Source organism: Vespula pensylvanica, chromosome 6 (assembly GCF_014466175.1).
Source record: "Vespula pensylvanica isolate Volc-1 chromosome 6, ASM1446617v1, whole genome shotgun sequence".
Taxonomy (NCBI): Eukaryota; Metazoa; Arthropoda; class Insecta; order Hymenoptera; family Vespidae; genus Vespula; species Vespula pensylvanica.
The window spans coordinates 8,397,728-8,416,968 of NC_057690.1; the positions used below are offsets into that span (position 1 = coordinate 8,397,728).

Consider the following 19,241-nt stretch of genomic DNA (forward strand, 5'->3'; position numbering starts at 1 on the left):
TATGCCACCATCGCGTTTGCAATGATCAACCGGAAATCCAATACGTACACGGGCATTGAAAAGATAACGCTCGGCTGGGAATCGAGAAAGATAATTGGACGAGGTGTGGAAGATAGAAACGTTGATGAGGATTGTAATCGCATTATTCCAACGTGGATAATCGTTTTTATCTATGCAAATGCATTCAGCAAAAAAAAATTGCGATTCTTAAAAGAGATATGCGTCGTTAAAAACACTCTACATATCTTTAATGATTCGGATCCATCTATGCGACGTTTAAACGAAATCTCATTCACTCGTTAGTCTTTCTTCATAGAAAAAGAAAGTAAATAAATAAAAAAGAGAAGAAAAATGGTTCATCCTTCCTTATTATTTTTAATAAAGTTACACAGAAGAAATTTTGTAATTAAAAAATTCTTTGTATTCTTCTCGTGTAAAATAACGTTAAGATCGCAATCGTTCTTGCTCTTCTTTTTCCTTAAATATCGAGCCACTCGACGACGCTTCGACGATAATTCCAAAAGGAAACTTTTCGCGTCTCATCTCGAATACCATAGATTTTTTTTCTTTCGTTGTTGGATCGTTGTTGGTTCAAGGGATTCTTCTCTTTTGTATTTTCAATCTTTGCTACCATCGTCGTCGTAATCTTTTCTCTTCTTCTTCCTTAATTTTCTACACTTCTTATCGTTATCATCATTATTATCTTTGTCTTTATCCTTATTATCATCGTCACTATTGTTTCTGCTGTTGCTATCGTTATTGTCATCGTTATCGTCATCGTCATCGTCATCGTCCTTTTGTCTTTCCTTTTCTTAGAGAAACGCACTTATCTCTCTAAAACCAACTTACCCATTATGACATTATTATATACATATGATATTATTATTCATATTTGGTATTATTATATTTATTTGGTATTTGACGATCTCTTATTTACAATCGTGAACGGTCTAGTCATTATATTAGGATTAGGGATGACTATCTTTACTTTGGAACTGGACGAATCGCTCTTAGAATCATCTTTTCCTTTATTTGTCGCCGCTTATTCATTCGATTCATATAGAAAAGAATATTTTGTATACACCAAAAGATATGCACTCATTTCGTGCGAATAAACGAGAAGTACTGCGTACGCAAGCACCAACAAGGACGTTTTCTTACTTAATATATTTCTATTTCTATTTCCATCTCTATTTCTCTCTTCTTATTGGCCAAAACAGGGATAATTTGATACTGAAAGATCGTGATGTCCAACGTGCTAAGTGCACAAAGCAGTTATCAGTTTATATATATATATATATATATATATATATATATATATATAACACGAATTATAGAAAAAATTACAGAAAAAATAGAAAGAAAAAGGGAGGGAGAGAGAGAGAGAGAGAGAGAGAGAGAGAGAGAGAGAGAGAGAGAGAGAGAGAGAGAGAGAGAGAGAGAGAGAGAGATAGTAAATAATCAAATAAAAGGAAAATAATTTTGCTATCGGTCTCATAATCTCGCAATGCACTGCATTAGTTTCTTCTTCTCGTTTATCTCTGTTTCTGAATATCTTTTTCGATCTTTCTTTTTTCTTATCTTCGTTCTCCACAATCCCCGATAGCTTAGTTTTCATCAAGTTGACGATTCGTTTATCGAGATACCGAATAACTGATGGGAAAATCCATAGAGATATGGGAAAAGGTAAAGATAATGGATAAAGATGTAACAAAGATCCATAACTTTGATAACGTAACACCTTGGAAATCCTTTTTATTCATTCCTGCGTCAGCTCTCCTTATAAACTTCTTCTTCTAGTACTTCTACTTCTATCTTTATCTCTTCCATTTTTTCTCTGCATTGCATTCAGAAAAAGTAATTGTTTTTTGATAAATTGTTAGTAAATCATAATTTAAAGAATGAACAGAAAATTTTTGAGAACATTTCATTTCTATATTAAAAATAACAGCTAATTTCTCAATTGAAAACAAACAGAGTATTATTAATTAATCTTGTTAATAACTCTCACTTTTACCACTATAAATAACTGAATATCGAATCAAGTTTAAAATATATGAAATCCAGTCATTTCCCACAAAACCATCTCATCTGGAATTAGTTTATATAATCTACATACACACGTGCGCCCGCTTACGCCCACACACTTTACTAAATATAAATTAATAAATTAAATAACTGTGAATTAAGATCATTGGAATTAATATATTATTAAAATGTGCAAACAAAATAATTGATTATATAGATAAATGACTAATTTAGTCAATAAACTATAAACATTGTGATATATCTATAAAAATAAAACATGTTAGATATGATAAAAGAATGTTTTAAGAATCATACCATAATAACATTTTATTATTTCAGCACATATGTGAATTTTTCCATTCAAATTAGATATTTTCACGATTGTACTTGGAATACATTTTTCACTATCATAAAAGATTAACATTTACTGGGTAAAACTTTTCTTTTTCTTTTTTCTTCTTTTCTTTCCCTCAATATATATCCCGTCATGCACGTACATTTTTGTATGCAGACCTAAGATGAAAATAATAAAATAAATAAATAAATTAGTTATAAAAAATAATTAAATTCATTTCAAAGACATGACGGATGAATTTAGAAAGATTTACTTATAGGAGTACAGAATTTAGGAAGATTTTGATAATTTTTACAAGTTAACAAACAAGCAGTCCCACAATTGGAAAAAACTGCATTTGGTTCGCAAGTGGACGCGCATACGATAACTGTATTATTGTGTAATTATCATTGTTTATCGTTACATCGATATATTATAGAACTTGCATTTAATGTAAAAAGCGAAAATAAAAATGATTGCTGAAGCACGAGATATGATGAATCAGAATTACTTTAAATTCAAAATTAAGATTTGAAAACATCGCTTATGTACTATAATTTATACATACAAATTGTTATCTCTGACTAATCATATTTATCTTACATGTAACCCTCGTGTAATGAGATATTTATAAACGTAGGTTTGATAAAACGTTGTATTTGCATAACAATTTAAAATTGTATATAACACAGTATATAACATGCATACATACTTACATAAATATTAAAAGTCACTTTTTTATCAAAAAAAAAAAGTAGGCGTATTAATAGATAGTGTTTATAAACTTCCTGGAATATTTGTAATGTATCGTGGGTATTATTTGTAGACTTATCCACACTGCATATAAGAAAGAACTTATTCATTTTTTAGTCATATTTCTTTTGATATTGTATTCATTACAAATGTCTTTTTTTTGCATATACATGCTATTGTATTAAGTATCCAAATCAATCTATAGATCCGAAAAAGTCGATATTCGGAATTTTTATTCTCAGAAATGATAGATAGAAATGGAATGAAATTATTTTTCACTTAAATGTACATTGAGAATCCTTATAAAAAGAAAAAAAAAAATATCAAAAAATAAAATTAATGTGGCCTGAGGTGAACAATTATTTCTTGCAGATGTTCAGAAGATAAACAATCTAACTGAAACGATTCATTTGAAATCCAAAATGGTTTATTCAAATTAAAAATAAGTCGTTAACGATTTGCGATTTTCAAAATCATTATTGTTTTTTATAAAATGGTGACGGTTTTAAACACGGAATACTTATGGAGTCATCAGTTTTAGCTAATTATTAAAAAATGAAGATGGATTAGAAACAATTTTTAAATCGTGAAAGCGTTTAATGTTTCTATAGAGCAATTTCTAATGATCTATAGAGCAATTTTCCAAATCTTACATCTTATAGTTTTGAGAACAATGCTTCGAAAAAAAAGTTCGAAGTTTCAAATATGATACTGTTGTTAAGTAAAGAATTAATTTTATCTCTGATCATTAATTCCAGGACCATATGAATTTTATTTTTATTGAAAAAAAATATGAAGTGCAGTCCTGATATTTTGGAGTTCAATAGCAATGGCCTTCATAGAACGGATTTGTTAATGTCTGTAAAAAAAATCTTCCTTCGAGCGTAATCTCCTACATTTGAGTATCAATTATACATCGATACTCTGTTTTTAATTTGATATTCGCGGTATATAACGCAATTTCGACCACAGCGTGATATTTTTGTTGAAAATACATACAGCAATATTTGCAATTTTCATAATCGGTCTACCTGTTCTGAATTTTCAAACGGCAAATAGCATTCGAGGTAATGATAAAGTGAGTTTTTCGTGCACAAAAAGCTAGATAACCAAGAAGATCGAATATTCGGACTCGAATGCATTTTATTCAAAATTTTATAACTTCGACAATTTTATAGATATCAAAAGTTTTCAAGGTATATCTTGAACATTTTGAATCATTTTCAAGACATTTTTAATATTGTAAACCATTTAAAAAGTACAAAAAAACATTTTTAATTAGATATTGCCTCTTAACGAATTTTATGTTTCAGGACATCTCTTTCAGAATTTCTTTGTTTGCTTCAGTTATTAATCGTAATTGTATTAATACTATTACAACAGATAGTTTGTGTGGGATTGGACGAGTCGATTAAATCATAAGTGTAAATTTATCTTTACTGATTAAAACATTTCCTGAAATCATACTTAATTATGCCTTGTTGTAAATAAATTTACTAAATATGTAAGAAGTAAAAATAAAAAGTGATTGATAAATAACATTGAGGGTGAGATGTGACAAAGGACTGCGTATACGCATTAAAATCAGTCGAAACCAATTTTAACGAATAACGTTAAACAAAATTAAAGATGTTCGTTTCATTAATCTTTTCTAGCCTGATCAAAATCGATTGAATGTCAAACCAAGTTAACTCATATATTTCAAGATATTGCACGTTTTATGGCAAAGAAACAGCATCATCTTTTCCATAAGAAACAATATTTAATTTTTCATAAAATATATTTAATTAAAAATTTTTTTTATTATTTGGAGAAAAACTAATTTTTACAAAGTTCGTAAATTAATCGCAATCTTGCGAACGTTGCGTTCAATTTTTATATTAAAAAATAAAATGTCATAAATGAAAATGTAGTTTTACTTTGTACTCAGCAAAAGCATGAAGTTAATAGTTAGAAATCCGACAGAATTGTATGAAAATTATTTGCAAAGGTTTAAGAATCGTTGATTTATATTCCAAATCTTAATATGTGGCATGCACAGTACATACCTTCCCATTGATGATCCATTAGACTTTCTCAGTCGTTTGTTATCATACGAAATATTGTCCTTTGAGAGAAATCATTTCGCAATTTGAACAGCAATATAATGTTGTTAATGAAGATATGTGATAGAAATTTGCAATTTATTAAATATACTTTTGTAAAAATAGATGGCGAACCGAGATTATCCTCATTTGAAGAAAGAAAATGTGTGGCTCTGAAAAGAGCCATTTGTATGCGTTTGTCTGAAATAATTATATATAACCTAAATAATATAATTATTATAATAATAGTTATATATAACTTGAATATATTACCTGAAGTAATTATATATAAACACGACAGTTTTTATTTAGCAATAATTTTGTTTTGAAATTATAGTCTTATTGATCAATATTTTTGAAGTTTTCTTCATTTTCGATAAATATAGTTTTTACTTGTATTTTTCCATTATATAAAATAGAAATATATATACATAATATGTATGATATTGAGCATTAACATCAGTTTTTTTTTTGGTCTTAAGAAACTAGAAATATTAGAAAAATATTAATTAGGATTGGCTTCACTTACTTTTTTTCCTCTACATCTTGAATTACAATTTGTAGATCTTGTAATAATGCAAATACTTTGCTAAAAGTCATTCCTAAATTGCTCGTTTAATGTTATAATACATATGTATATAAATAACTATATTAATAGGATTTACGATAATTACTAACTTTACAGATACTTACTTTGCTATATTTTTCTATTTTGAATATAATTTTTTTCGATTTTTCAAAATCGCGACATCTTTGTTGATTCTCTCTTCAACTCAACAACTTTTAAATCTTCTTCAATATAGTTGGAAATATTAAATTGTTCCAAAAATTTCTTTCGTTTTAGAAATAAGTGATAGATGAATAACATTTTGTTTTTTATTATTTTATTAAATCATGTATGATCCATTTTCCTTTATTACCATTCTTAATCTCTCTGAAAGCCGCATAAATGCAATCTTTCCAAAACTTTTAGAATTTTCTAGAAAAATATTATTCTAGTTACTTGTTTATATCATTTATTGTATTCAATTTTTAATGAAAGAAATAAGTAATCATCCGAAGCATTATCCGAAGAGTATGAAGTATGAAATAGAATATCCCAATCAAATGATGACAATTTTTCTTGACGCTTAAAGAAACATGGAGCTTGTTATTATTATACTAGAAAACGACGTTTCAACTGTTTGCTAATTTTGACAATTTTGTGACGATTGTCTCCTTCAATTCATCTAATTAGTAACAATATTCCACTAAATTGATCGTTTCATCTTGAGGAAGCAGTTTATAATAAATGACACTCTTGCAATCCTATCAAATAAACATCAAAACTTTCTTCGAGTGAAATCAAACCTTGCTACTGTTAAAGGTTTTTTATTCCTGGACCAAGATCACGTGTAATATTTTTGTAAAAAATCCATCTCATCCCAAGTAATCAATTTTCTCAAAAATTAATTTTCTCGTTTCATTGAAGAAGCAAATCACACGTAGAAACATGATTAAAGAGGTTGCTCCGTAAATTGATGCCAAATTCATACTTCAGAGCGATTGATGTAGCCAATTTTTGTAAGATTATCACGCACTGTTATGTGCGGTATGTTTAAAATATCCGCTAATTTATGAATAATATATTGCGGATTTTCATTAACCATGACTCTAATTAGTTTCGTATTCGTAATGGATGAGCAGCCGCTACGTTCTTCTTCTTTCAAATTAAAATTACCAGTTCTAAACCTCCTAAACCAACTATGAACTATTTGAACACTTGTAGCATTGGTATAAATCTCAATTGTGGTATTTTTATAGATATCGAAAGCTTTCAAGGCATATCTTGAACATTTTGAATCATTCTCAAAACATTTTTAATATTGTAAACCATTTAAAAAGTACAAAAAACATTTTTAATTAGATATCACCTCTTAACGAATTTTATGTTTCAGGACTTCTCTTTCAAAATTTCTTTGTTTGCTTTAATTATTAATCGTAATTGTATTTCTCAAAAATAGTATTTCAACAGATAATTTGCGTGGATTGGACGAGTGGATTAAATCATAAATGTGAATTTATCTTTAGTGATCAAAACATTTCCTTTTATACCGCTTTTCTAAAACAAGATAGCATTACATATCATAAATGCTTCCTTTAATTTTCTATACTTAAAAGACTTTAATAGGATAAAATGTATTCTACGATAGCTAGATAACTGAATAATAATGGCTTGAACGTTTGACAAATAAGATTTCATATCAAATAAAGCAACTACAAGTACAGACAACTAAAGAAACCTTTGAGATAATCTAATAATACTAGTGGAATAAATCTTGATTTTAATTCTTCAGTCGTTAGATTAAAATCAATATTTTCTATTAAATAATAAGTCATAGGAAATATATATATATATATATCATTAAATGTAATATTGAAATATGTAAAATATTATAATTACTTATTATAAAATATATCATCTAATATTTTGCTGTTTTATTTTTAAATTACTTATATTAATATAAATTACTATCGACACCTTCGTTACAAGTCGAAGAACAAAAAAAAAAGGAAAAAATTAAATAATAATGGAGAAAAGTAATTATTATTATAATTATCCTTACGATAGGGTTGAAAGATAAATTAGTGTAGGTAGACAGGATGATGTATTATAATTCATGTCGCATAAATGTAACTGGCAGTAGGAGTAATGTGATGTCATGTATTCCCTCGTGAGGGAATTTACCTGGCAACTGTAATCACACATATCACACTTGCTAAAGATTCCTGACAACGCACACAACTTACTCGAACACAGCCTCACCGCAACTGTGAAGTGAGTACTGAAATGACTTCCTTTGCTTGCCTGTCGTATTTATACTTAGCAACTAACCTTATCCCCCACCAAATGCAACACACCAATCAGAGACCGTAGCGACACAGTAAGAATTCTATATTGTGTTAGCACTTGCTTTCTGTGGTCAATAACTTGAAAAACATTTCACTAATGATAAAATTATTTCTATATAATAAAATTATTTAAAAATGATCTGTACTAACAATCTAATCTGAACAATAAATAAAATTTTAATAGATATAAATTCTATTACGTATCGTTTTCTTATACGTATTTGCTTAAATCTGTGTCATTATTATTATTATTATTATTATTATTATTATCATCATCATCATCATCATCATCATCATCATCATCATCATCATCATCATCATCATCATCATTATTATTATTATTATTATCATTATTATTATTATTATTATTGGTAGTAGTAGTATTATTAGTATTATTATTATTATTTCGGAGATCTATTGGTTGATTTAAAATTAATTGAATAAAAATATTAGATATCAATAATATCTGTTTAAATGTATTTCATGTTGTTTATTCGAGTTCCTAGTATTATTATCATCAGTGTACATTGATATATTATCTTTTTCATTTCCTTTCATAATTCGAATATTTTTATTTTTCGTATTAAAGATTTTTTATGTATATTGTATATTCATCGTCACAGAACCATAGAAAAACTCCACATGAACAAACCAAAAATTTTGAATGGCATTACTTACCGATAATGCATATCGATTGATCAAATAAACTTGTCATCTTTCTATTAGTTTCGATATATTTATCATTAATCAAAAAATTGTAACAATATATGAATATATTTAATGATAGTAACTAAAAATGAAATATTCCTAATTTTTTCCGATTAAAACAACTGACGACAATTTCGAACGTTTTGAAGATACCTTAAAGCTTTAAAATGCTTGACATAAGTTTAGATAAGTCTCGAGTTTTTTGTTAGTTGTATTATTCGAGCAATAACATACTACACAACGAGATCTAAACAGGGTGATTTATCAAAATATAAAATATTGTATCTGTTGCTTTCGATTACAATATTAAATTGGTATTTTTCATAGAGTTACTCGTACAGTCGTAAAAATTGATTATTACAATATTGTAATAATCAATTTTTATAATTATTAATTAATACTGATAATTATTACAATATTGTATTGGTATTTTTCGCATAGTTATTCGTACAGTTATAAAAAATATCATTATTCTTACGTACATTAATCGGTCATTTTTTCAAAAGCTTCCTTTTTCCTATTCTATCATAATTTTCATTTTTGCAGAGATTTAAAAAAATTATTTTGTTATCGGTTTTATGTTGACAAAATAATAATCAATGTTCGCTGTACCTACAGTGTAAAAACTACAGTGTAAAAAAATTAAAATATCATGTATATTTTATACATTTATTTAATCTTCTAAATCAGTGGTTCTCAAACGTTGTAGACTTTCGTATAACTTGTTAACAAATTTCTCTAAATTATACTTCTTAATATTAAAAAAATGGTTGTATCCTGCATTATTCATTTTTTTTTCGTATCCTCCTAATATTCTTAAAATCAAACATATACGCCAGGTTGAGAATCACTGTCTTAAACGAATTTTCCCAAAGTCGAAAGCTAGCTAAATTATTTTCTCGCTTATATCCGGAAACTGTAAATTTGTTTCCATCTCATTAAAATTCTTGAATTTATTTTCAAGATAAAATTAATAAATACGAAACCATACAAATATTGTTCATTTAATAATATAGGATTTTTTTTTTTTTTTTTTTTAGAAAATGAATATATCAATCTGACAAAAAATTCTCAATTTCATTTATATTCATTTGATCGAGTAGTATTTCAAATAAGTAAAAAATCAAGAAAAATTGAAATTCATTCGTATAATATTAATAGAATCATAAGCAAAGGACAGTAGAGCAAATTCAGTTAAGTAAAAGAACGGAAAAGAAATGAAATTGATTTCTATGATGATATTAGAACCATAAGTAAAGGACAGCAACGCAAAGTATATTCAGAAAAAAGTAAAAAAGCGGGAAAGAAGTGAAATTTATTTGTATGAAATTAGAACCATAAGTAAAGGACAACAACGCAAAATATATTCAGATAAGTAAAAGAGCGGGAAAGTGAAATTTACTTGTATAATACTATTATAATCGTAAAAAAAGAGGATAACAACGCAAGATATATTCAGGTAAAAGTAAAAGAGCGGGAAAGTGAAATTTACTTGTATAATATTATTGTAACCGTAAACAAAGAACAGTAACGTAGGATATATTCAGGTAAAAGTAAAAGAGCGGGAAAGAAGTGAAATTTACTTGTATGATATTATTGTAACCGTAAACAAAGGACAGCAACGTAGAATATATTCAGGTAAAAGTAAAAGAACGGGAAAGAAGTGAAATTTTGCTTGTATTATAATATTAGAACCATAAACAAAGGACAACGACTAAAGATACATTCAGGTAGAAGTAAAAGAGCGGGAAAAAAGTAAAATTTTGCTTGTATTATAATATTAGAACCATAAAGAAAGGACAAGGACGCAGGATATATTCAGGTATAAGTAAAAGAATGAGAAAGAAGTGAAACTGACTCGTATTATTATTTGTACTTAAAAAAAGACAGCAATGTAGAATATATTCTGTCTTGACCGTATATCCTTATCCTATTTCGACCAAATCCTAATACCGTTGATAAAAATTTCTCTTACATTATTTTGCGCGTCGATCAGAGATATATCATAAGTAAAATTATTTGAAAAGTACGAGTGGACGCAAGGATCGAAAATAAACAATGAAAATTGAAAAAAAAAAATTTTATTAAAGTTTAGATTTGCATTTGTATTTGGTATCGTCGTTTAATTATTAATGCCATATCTGAAACGTATGCTTTTGAAGTTTTCTAAGAAATTTCTGTATTAATTGACCAAGTTATAAAGAAAACTATCGAAGCTTAATTTTTTAGTCGTTGATTAATTTTTTATCGCTATTGACAATGTATGATACATTTTTCTATTAACAATTCCTTTTTTTTTTTTTATCGATTGCACCGGAAGGAAATCTGAATAAATCATATCAATCGCGATAATCGATTTGAAAGTTCTTTAGAAAATAATAATAAACTTAAAATGGAACTGTAGTTTGTTAGTTTCAACTATCGTATAACGAAAAAATTTTTCCTATGGACGAATAATTTTTTACAGAATAAGGATCAAAAAATTCTGAGGATTCGTGTAGAGTTCGACTAAATTTTTTAAATTCATTTTAAGGTCATTTTAGTCATTTTAAAGATTAATAAGAATTTTTGTTCAATTTTGCTGTTTAATTTTCTTATTTTTATGGATATACTTAGGGGACATTTTCACAAGGAAACTTGTGAATCGCTAGGTAGGAGAAGGTGAAAGAAAGGAAGGGGATTAGCGAAAGAGCATGTCGGAGTGTACGTGTTATAGCGTAGCGCAGCCCTCACAAAATCTATACTAGAACATTGATTAGGAAAGGCAAGGGGAAACTTGTGCTGACAATAATAAGAAATTTGTATAATTTTTTTCGTTCAAATATGATCAATTTTTGTTTATTAATCTTAATTATGTATAAATCAAAGTTCCATTATATTCGATTGAAGGTAAAATAAAATAAAGAAAAATAAACTAAAATTTTCTTAACAGATTTTAATTTATACCGAAATTTATCATGTTCCGTTACGTTACGTATTAATACTAATACAAAAATATTCGATTACTATTTCAGATTATATTTTCGATATAATATAATTTCAAATATTTCACGTATGAACGATATATAATATTTCTAGGAATTATTGTATTCGTAATTCTACAAAACTGTAAGTCAAACAACATGATTGCGTTATTAACGAAGGTACGAGGTAGAAACGAAGGAGAAATTTATGAGATAAAACTTTCGAGATTGTCCTTGTTTAAAAAAAAATTTGTGGCCCTGAAAAGGGCCATTTGTGTATGTTTATATTTGGAAAATTATTTCTTAGCAGTAGCTTTGTTGGTAGTAGCTTTTTTCGGTTTTGGAGTTTTAGTTTTAGCGGCTGGTGCTTTTGCAGTTTTCTTTGTTTTTGATATAGTTTTGGCTTGTGCCGCCGTCTTTTTCGTCGTTTTCTTTTCAGCTGCAGCAGCGGCGGCTGCGGCATTAGCAGCAGCAGCAGTTTTAACAGCAGCTTTAGCAACAGTCTTAACACCGGCTTTAGTAGTACCAGATTTAGGAGATGTTACTTTAACTTTCTTTTCATCTGCAGATTTCTTTGCAGTCTCGGCAACCTTCTTCGGTGATTTAGCTTTCTTATTATTATTGGCCGGTTTATTTGCTACAACATTCTTTTTCTCCACAGATTTATCCGTAGCTTTTTTCTTTTTAGGAGATCTTTGAGGTTTTGGCTTGACGGTTTCGGTTGAAAGTTTGAAGGATCCTGATGCACCTTTTCCTTTAGTTTGAACAACAGATCCCGACGAAACTGCCGTCTTTAAATATCGTTTTATAAACGGTGCAACTTTTTCACCGTCAACTTTGTAAGTAGCAACAATATACTTTTTAATAGCCTGCAACGACGAGCCCTTACGATCCTTTAACTCTTTAATGGCAGCAGTAACCATTTTAGAGGTTGGAGGATGCGACGATTTCGGTCGTTGTGCTTTCGTTTTCGCATCCTTTTTCGGAGCAGGCTTCACGTTCTCAGTGTTATTTTCAACCGTATTACTTGCACTATTATTTACCGTATCTTCCATTGTATCTTCAATGTAAATCTTGCAAATCAAATCAAAAAAGAAATTCAACGAAGATGTATAGCCAAGGATAGTCCGACAAAGTACGATAGATAATGCTCCGATTGTATATAAAGACGAATTCTTTTTCTCTTCGTATTATATTCCGTAAGTAGAAGTCACAAGCTTTAGATCCGCTCTCACGAATAACTTTGTGGGTAATAGTCGGGCGAAAATCTGTCTCTCATTATATAGCGCATCGTCGCTCGCCCCTCCACCAATAGGAGTGCTGCAGAAACCAAAGAATCTTTCGAGCAATCCTATTGGTCCGTTTCTCAGGACGAAGAATCATATAAATAGGTATAGCGCTGTTGAGCGTCATTCCTGAAACGGAGCTAGAAGCGTCTCTTTTTGTTCCGATTTTGTAGATTTATATTTTTGTTCTTTTAAAAAGCTTTCGATATGTCTGGACGTGGGAAAGGTAGTAAAGTGAAGGGGAAAGCAAAGTCACGATCAAATAGAGCTGGATTACAATTTCCAGTTGGCCGTATTCATCGTCTTTTAAGAAAAGGTAATTATGCCGAACGTGTTGGAGCTGGAGCTCCAGTTTATTTAGCGGCAGTAATGGAATATCTAGCTGCTGAAGTTCTCGAGTTGGCTGGAAATGCTGCTCGTGATAACAAAAAGACAAGAATTATTCCAAGACATTTGCAATTAGCGATTCGAAATGACGAAGAATTGAATAAACTCTTGTCTGGCGTGACTATTGCTCAAGGTGGCGTCTTGCCAAACATACAGGCTGTACTGCTCCCAAAGAAGACAGAAAAAAAGACATAATTAAAAATCTATAGAGAAAATTGGTCCTTTTCAGGACCGCCAAATTGATTTTTTCTTAAGGAATTACCTCGTTTCGATTATATTATCAATAATCTTATAAATATGTATATTTTCTAAATGGTATATAAATTTTAGTTTTTCTTTATATTTATTTCTTTTTTTTTGCAGAATTCTAAATAACATTTCTTAATAAAATTGATAGTATTAGATTCTTTATTTAAAATTTAGTACATTGAGTTAAAGGTAGTTTGTTTAAATATCTGATTCGTTTAGCACACAGATGTTAAAATTTCCCAATATATGGTCTATTTAACAATAAAAACTTTGTAATTACGGCTAGTTAAGTGGGGTTATATCTAAAATAATATCAAACTTTGTTAAGGTATATTAAGATTTTATTCAGATTATATTTTATTCGACATATTTATAAACAATTTCCTTAAGTGTTTGAAAGCTAACGGTCTTATATGCAGATAATGTCTTACTTCTCATAAGATTTTGATATCATCCAAAACATAAATAAAAATTTAATAGATAAAAAATATCTGGAGCTTTGAACACTTAAACTAAATATAGACAAAACTAAAACAGTCTAATTAACAAAAAAGATAACTAACTGCCAAAACATCTCTGTACACAAGATATATTTCATGATCGCTTCAAATTTAATATATAAGTATCTAGATCATCAGAACATATACTTAGAGATATATTACATTAAAAATCAATAAATATCAAGCCGTTATCAAAATCCAAATATTTTCTTCAATTAACAGAAATAGCTCTCTAAAAATTCCATTTAAATTACATCTCTACAAAGCTTGCGTAAGGACTTTTCTGTTAATATACCCTATATAAATCTGAAATCTAAAATATATCAATCTTTCCAAAGACAAGAATAAATTCCTAAAAATTCAAAAAAAGGAATCATTTTTAACAAATAACAATATATCTTACAGCTCTCATTTTATACATATACAGTATACAAGATAAAATCAATAACAAGTTACATTAATTTATATACAGTTTCCATAATCTATATAATTTTAATCGTATTAATTTATTCGTTCATTAAAGCATTAGGAAATTACTCTTTGTATAACCTTCCATTAAAATTTAATCCTGCACCTAAACAATTCACATTATTCTTCAGAATTCATCCAATCATTATTAAGTACAGATTTTGGGGACTTAGACTCTTCAATTGCAGGTCGACTAAGGCCCAAAAACTGAACTGAGAAAAAAATATTCCTAGGAAGCAAAAAGGAAATACATTTTCCTTTTTTCTTTCCGTTTCACGACCTATCGCAATTCATCCTTGCATGAAAACAGGTTTTTGAAAGTTTTATACTGTATCTAGATAAATTTATATTATTCTTCACAAAGGTTTTTAACAATCGTTATCAAGATTAATGCAAATTCATGAAATAGTTGGTGATGAAAAAAATCACGAATGATTGTAATGAAAAATTCGTAGAATAAAATTCTTGACAGTCTCAAGTGTAACGTGTATGCTATTTTTCGTGTACGATGCAAGGAATGGTTTATATCACACGTTCGGATGATGACAATTGAAAAAATATAACGAAGAACAAAAATAAACGGATATATATGTATATATATACATACATACACACACATGATTCTCTAACAGTTAAAAAAACATACAAATTATGTTTGTGACTATTTATTTAATGTTATATGAACTTACTTAATTTGATTTAATAAAATTCCAATTTTTTTTCGCGCCATTTGCATCATTTAAAAATGTAGTTATTTCATTCCACAAACATATAGAATCTTTTAATTTAAACGAAAATGTTAACTTTCTTTTTAATAAAATCGAATTCTTATTCATGTATTTTATTAATAACGTCCTTTGCTTATGCGTAATATTTGCATTTTTTTTTATATGAATTATCCATTTTCAGAATATATTCGTATAATACTGAACAATATTCGTATAAAAAAAGTGATTAATATACAATATCGATTAATATAATATTAAATATGATACAATATCTTTTCAATCAATCTATGTCATAATATTTTTTTTCGTCTTTTTCTTTTCTTTTTTTAAATTAATATTTTTAGAAAGTATATTTATTCTCCGATATTGCTAAATGTGAATCAGTACTATAGAAAGTATATACGTTTCTAATTACGAATATTATACATTTATATTCAAACTTATCATGTCAGAAACATATTTGCATTTTCCATTCAAATTGTATGCATACATAACAGTGCAAGCAAGTTATAAAATAGAGCCACAAGTTAGCTGGTCACCATGTTTTTCACAATACAGTAAAATTTCGACCAATCGCATTGTTCGATTTAACCGCCATATATTACATTCAATATGTACAGTATTTACAGAGAGCCAATCAGATTGCGAGGTTTCAGCGCGATAAACGAAGCATATGAAAGTATACATTACAAGTAATTTATGTAGATCAATATTGAATTGAAATCTTATTCTTATTGTAAAAATAAAATTGTAAAATCGATCATTTATACGTACGATAATATGTATTATACGAACTCTGAAGAATCACAAGATTAAATTTTGAGTTAATTAATTTGTTTCTTTATTATTCCGATCATATCAATGTGTAATAAAATATTTAATGTATATGCAAATATACAATACATTTGTACCCAACCAAAGATTATATAATGAAAAATTTATTTATTTCATAACAATTGATATATTTACTCTTAAACTTTACAACATATTTTTTAAATATTTTGAACAAGTTAAATAATTTACGGAATGCAATCAAATTTGCCGTGATAACGTTGTTATGGAACGTTGTTACAGATTCCTATATTATGGGTACGATTACTGTTATGAAAAGTATGTGTGACCAACTTTAAATTTAGGGAACTAAAGATCCACGTATGCATATACCATATATACGACTGAGGTAAACTATGAACTTTGACCAATCACGGTCGTCATTAAAAAAATTGCGCGAAAACATAGTTCTTAAGTGTCAAGTTTTTTTTGTTGCATCTTTGTTTTTACATTATATTTATGTTATATTAAAAGACAAGAAATCATGCTTTCGATAATTTCAATCGCAATATATAACCTCAAAATCTGATTATTAGTGCTCTACTGACTTACGAATGCGACGCGCATTCATAAAATTTTAAATATCAAGTTTAAATGCGAGAAGATATGTGATTGATTTATAAGACGTAAATTGTAAAAATGTTAGGTCTTACGATGTTTTTCAACGCTTTGTTTTATTTCGAAAGATAGACGGGAATAGTCGACTCTGATTGGTGAATTTCCTTAGCATTCATAAAATACTGAATGAATAGATTTGTATTTATCCAAAAACAATATAATGAAAAATTTATTTACTTTTGATAATTTTAACAACTGATACTCTAAAAATTTACAAAATATTTCATAAAACGTTTTTGTTGTAATCCTATAAATTTATATTTTTGAAAAGCTTCGATATATTTGGACATGAGAAACATAAAGGAAAAAATGACGTCAGGGTTCATTAGAACTAGGCTATAGTTACCAGTTTGCTATACTATCGACTTTTAAAAGAACCTAGTTATGGTGAACATATTAAAGCTACAGTATTAATTTATATGGTGGTAATGGTAAAATATCTAGATGCAGAAATATTATGCGCACCATCTATGAGTCGTATCTGTAAGTTTATTTACCCCAGCTGATAAAGTAGTTATGGTATTACCGACTGATAATATATTTTATAGAAATGAGTAAAAGGAAGAAATAGTTGCGAGAAAAACCGTAGCCTGAAAAAAAAAACAAATAATAAAATTAAACTTATGTTATTGAATGCAGTAAACTATAGCGTATACACGTGGTAGATGACAATTGCAGATGAAATAATCATGCGAGTACTATTTAATTTATCAAGATGTTTGGTGCGTAGAACAAAAAAAAGAAGAAACATACAAATAATGTAATGCATTCGGAAACCGATATTATTAATACGATATATACGGAACAGCTATTAATTGCATTTGGAGAAAAGGAATGGAAGTTTTATACTATATGTAATGGTATGAATATTATACTTGTTGGTGAATTTAACAAGTAAACTTTTATGATTATCAATATGGTTATTGTTTATTAGTGATCCAAAATCATAAAATAATGGATTAATGGATTGATAGAATAATGAATTAATGAATTAATAGAATAAGATATTAAAATATTCTCAGGATAATGAATTAATATATTGACAGAATGATATAAGGTACATATATTTAATTAACGGATGTACAGAATAATCGATTAACAGATCCACAAAATAATGTATTAATATATTCATAAAACAATGGATTTATAAGATTCATAAGAATAAGGTATTAACATATTCCTAGAATAGATATTAATGTATTCACAAAATAATGTATTAATGTATTCACAGAATAATGGGTTAACGGCTTCTCAAATTAACGGATAAACGTGTCAATAGCTGTGTGAGCCATCGGCTGGATTTTCCATTCAAATCATTGTGATTGTTTCATATAAAATGAAATATGAGTATGAAGTGCTTCAGAATATTAACTGAAACATCATTATCATGTATAACACAATTTTCATATTGTATATTATTTGTAGATCATGCAGCGTTGTGACTTACAAGGGAGCATATAGGATAATCTATTCCATTCCGTGAGAAGATCTACTTAGTAAAGATTTCGGAGACATAATTTATTCTGTTCTGTGTCAAAAATTGGCACTGGTATCACTCATCTGCACTTATTCTGTTAGTTTCTTTCTTAATATTTTTTTGTTCATATTGTATGCAGTCACTTTTTGAGTAAACTTTCTATTTTTTCACTTTTTTTTGATTTCGTTATCTCAAAATATTTTTAAATATTTTAAATTGTCGAATATTGTTTTCATCTAAAGAATAAAAGATAATTTCTTTTATTATATGATGAGTATACTCATCAAACACAATTAATTGCTTAATGTTTCGTCAATAATATCAATGAAATTATTAATCTTTTAAAAAGCCAATTGTTAATTCTTTATAATTTAATTCAATTTTATAACATCATACCTTCTATGTTTTACAAGAGTATATTTGTAATTTCTTAATTCTTGCTGTACAATGTAGATACACATTTTTAAAAGATACCTGCATATAGACATATATACACAGTTAAAAGTTTAAATCTTAAAAAAGAAAGATGTCGATTATATGAAGCACAAAAAATTAGATCGAGTCGGTGATTTATCGAACATCGATTTAGGACTATCTACTCTGTTCTTTCTTGAGTGTTTGCATAATACATTTTTGATGCGTCTAGAGATACATATATGATAAACTATCAAATTTTAATTTAAACATTCACCTTGGTAAAATCCGACAATCATTACAAAATAATAGAATTAAATATTATATTATTATAATTAGTAACATAAGACTTTCTATTAGTTAAAAACGTGCAAAATTATATTAATTTTTATAATAACAAAAAATTGATGGATATTTTTATAGTCAAAATAAATTGTTTAATTTTTAAATTGCACCTAATATATCGAGAAATATCATTTATTTTTTGAATTGTATTTAATAAATCAAGACATCTAAATTGT

The 19,241-nt window shown here is 27.8% G+C and overlaps 2 protein-coding genes and 1 long non-coding RNA gene across 3 annotated transcripts; 2 read left to right on the top strand and 1 right to left on the bottom strand.

Moving 5' to 3' along the window:
• Window positions 1-11,853: 11,853 nt before the first annotated feature.
• On the bottom strand, window positions 11,854-12,998 carry LOC122629992 (histone H1-like). The gene has a single exon (XM_043813965.1). It carries the CDS (start codon window positions 12,815-12,817, stop codon window positions 12,059-12,061), a length of 759 nt encoding a protein of 252 aa, XP_043669900.1. The 5' UTR covers window positions 12,818-12,998; the 3' UTR covers window positions 11,854-12,058.
• A 191-nt stretch (window positions 12,999-13,189) lies between these two features.
• On the top strand, window positions 13,190-13,671 carry LOC122629981 (histone H2A-like). Its single transcript, XM_043813948.1, has one exon. The coding sequence runs from the start codon at window positions 13,256-13,258 to the stop codon at window positions 13,628-13,630; it is 375 nt and encodes a 124-aa protein (XP_043669883.1). The 5' UTR covers window positions 13,190-13,255; the 3' UTR covers window positions 13,631-13,671.
• Window positions 13,672-17,699: 4,028 nt separating this feature from the next.
• LOC122629777 lies at window positions 17,700-18,474 on the top strand. Its single transcript, XR_006327344.1, has 3 exons — window positions 17,700-17,995; window positions 18,061-18,176; window positions 18,255-18,474. It is a non-coding gene; the product is annotated as an uncharacterized LOC122629777 (long non-coding RNA).
• The last annotated feature ends 767 nt before the right edge of the window (window positions 18,475-19,241 follow it).

Coding starts and splice junctions, on each gene's coding strand:
- LOC122629981 (XM_043813948.1), top strand. CDS start 13,256: ATGTCTGGACGTGGGAAAGGTAGTAAAGTGAAGGGGAAAGCAAAGTCA.
- LOC122629992 (XM_043813965.1), bottom strand. CDS start 12,817: ATGGAAGATACGGTAAATAATAGTGCAAGTAATACGGTTGAAAATAAC.